We start from the raw sequence: 2,496 nt of genomic DNA, 5'->3' as shown, positions 1-2,496 counted from the left end.
CTAGATGGGTATTTCCCAGTAGTGTGGGATTGCAAAATTGTGTATATTAAAAAGGCGCTATTCCGTTGGTTCCAGCTAAATACCCGTAAGAAATGCGTTAAATTTTAATCTCGTTTTACGTGTACAATAAACTCTCATCTGATTACAGTTAATCAGGATCGAAATCTGAAAAATTAAAAGATGCTGCTCACAGCTGAGTATATGCTTTCAAAGACACATGGCATTTAGGAAGGCCTATTCAGGCAGAACTTGAGAAAGTTTCTTCAAAGGAGTATTACATTCGAAAACAAGTACAACTTCTGAGTCTTCTATAGGTGAATAAATGTACTGCCTGAAGAAAGTCGTCTTCTGGGGTCTGGCGCCGTGTATTATTGGTTTTAATGCAGCTACTGCTCTCTGTGTTCGCACGCAATTTTACTGCCCTGAAGATGGAGGCGATATGTTCCTCCGAAACGTCGGTTAAAACCAAGAATACTTGGCGCCAGATCCCAGAAGACGACTTTCTTCATAGTCATCGCCGTGAAAACCTCAAAACTTAAATGTACTGCCTCTTTAAAGTTTTTAAATAAAAGTTCTAGAGTGAAAGTTTTAATTTATTTTCATCAGCACTATTTATATCATTGAATTTTACTTTTTTTTTCTTGTCTTTTAGGGCTACCTTTTTGCTTCACTAATCCGGATGATCCCCCCCCCCCAAAAATCTCTCCGGATTACTGTATTTGGACTTCAGTTTTCTCCGACTTTTCACTTCATTTCATCGATGGAAATTAAGCCGATTTCACGTTTGTTCTATTTCGGAAGGCGTACGGACACACATGGTGCAAGATCGCTCAAGTTTCCGGGCCCTTTCTTTCGATAAAGCGGGCACAAGTCTGCATACGAAATCTTGTGATCCTCACATGACGGAGTCACACAGACTGATGGGTCGACAAACAAAGGAATAAATGCAAGCGTTCGACTGGTTAAAGAAGTAACATGTCATGTAAGTTACTGCATTTGATATTATGTTGAAACACCTATATTTAAAAAAAAATCGCCAAAATTACGATATAAAGCAACGAAACATTTCTTTACGTTGGGTCCTTATTTTACAATTTCCTCGATATCAAATTTATTTTAAACGCTCCTTTCAAAAGTGTAATATTTAAGTTTCACTGCAACAGGAGAGCAGCTTTTGTCAGTTCTGCTGGGAACGCCGTCTTTTATGCAACTTACATTTGAAGCTCAGAGAACCTTAATTCCACAATTCTTTTTATTTTTCGGTCTCACCTCTCATCACAAAATCCAGGACGGTACATCTACCGATCCCAGTGTTGGACCCAGTGACGATTGCGGTCTTCCCGTCAAGACGTGCCTCACCCGTGTACATGGGACAGCAAACCATCGTGAACAGACACTAAAATGCCCCGAAATTACAGGGACCTAACGTACATATACCTGCGTGCTGCTATCGATCAGTTTACATTCTTTATGTCTGGCAAGAAGACATACAACTTCCTTCGAATCCAATAACGCACGGCGTAGGAGGGAAACTTGAGCAACTTGAGCTACAGAAGCTGACTGTTACTGAGCGGGCTGGCAAAGCCTGTCGCGTCCTTCCATACGAATTGTTGCTGCTATGGTGATGGGCAGAGCAAACCCAGTGTTCAGGAATAACATCTATCTAATACTTTGTTAGCTTACTGTCGTTATTTTGAAAAAATAAAAAAATAGCCCCTCCTATCAACTTCTGAATGGCTGAACCGGAATTTATTAACCGAGTAGGAAACCCAGTTTCCGACGGTAATTCTATTGTTTCGTGCGTTTTCGTTGCGCGGGAACGTGTTTACGGATATGTTACCTAGAAACGGGTTGCATAACACCGTTGTTTATTCTCTTATCTCGCGGTCATTGCACATCAACTGCTGTGCACTCTACAAGACAGGAGGTTCGAAACGTCACCAGCAGCGCGTTTCCCTCTCTCTCTCTCTGTCGACGTATATAAACACGCGAAGATAATTTTCACACTGGATTGGCACGATGTTTGAGTTAGATTTAACATCAGAATAAAATTGATCTGCGTTTGGGAGCGATGGATTTGACCACTGATACCGTTATCCAAGAATTCCCGAAGCCTCACCAAGACGGCGTGATTCAGTCAATACACAGAGCAACTATGGTTAGACGACAGGAGAATTTGGAGGGGGGGTTCGATTCCCAGCCGCGGCAGCGATATTTCTCTTAAAATTTTGTATCCAGACACGTTCTGTAGCCCAGCCACCCTCCTATTTAGTGAGTACCATTGGCTTCATCCCCAAAGGGTAAATTGGGGGAGCATTCAAGTCTATCTAGTGCCGAAGTTCAGAATGAGGGGAGATATACCTCCACTCTCCCATACGTCTTCATGGCATGGTGCTACATGAACAGCTTGAACCAAATGCAAAAGACGGGCTTAGAGTGTTTGAATGAGCGGCCGGGTGGGGACTCCTGACAGCCTTCAGCAACCCAGGACAACAG

The 2,496-nt window shown here is 42.5% G+C and overlaps 1 protein-coding gene across 2 annotated transcripts in view; it reads right to left on the bottom strand.

Moving 5' to 3' along the window:
• Window positions 1-1,410, bottom strand: part of LOC111874899 (retinol dehydrogenase 14) — a 15,655-nt gene extending 14,245 nt beyond the window's left edge. For both annotated transcript variants that reach the window (XM_023870760.2, XM_023870762.2), the window contains exon 1: window positions 1,270-1,410. In XM_023870760.2, coding sequence (XP_023726528.1) covers window positions 1,270-1,384 — 115 coding nt within the window. In that variant the 5' untranslated portion in view covers window positions 1,385-1,410. The remainder of the gene's footprint in view (window positions 1-1,269) is intronic.
• Window positions 1,411-2,496: the final 1,086 nt, after the last annotated feature.

The sequence above is a fragment of the Cryptotermes secundus genome, unplaced genomic scaffold (genome assembly GCF_002891405.2).
Source record: "Cryptotermes secundus unplaced genomic scaffold, Csec_1.0 scaffold516, whole genome shotgun sequence".
NCBI classification, from domain to species: domain Eukaryota; kingdom Metazoa; phylum Arthropoda; class Insecta; order Blattodea; family Kalotermitidae; genus Cryptotermes; species Cryptotermes secundus.
This window is presented reverse-complemented; position numbering and strand designations above follow the sequence as displayed.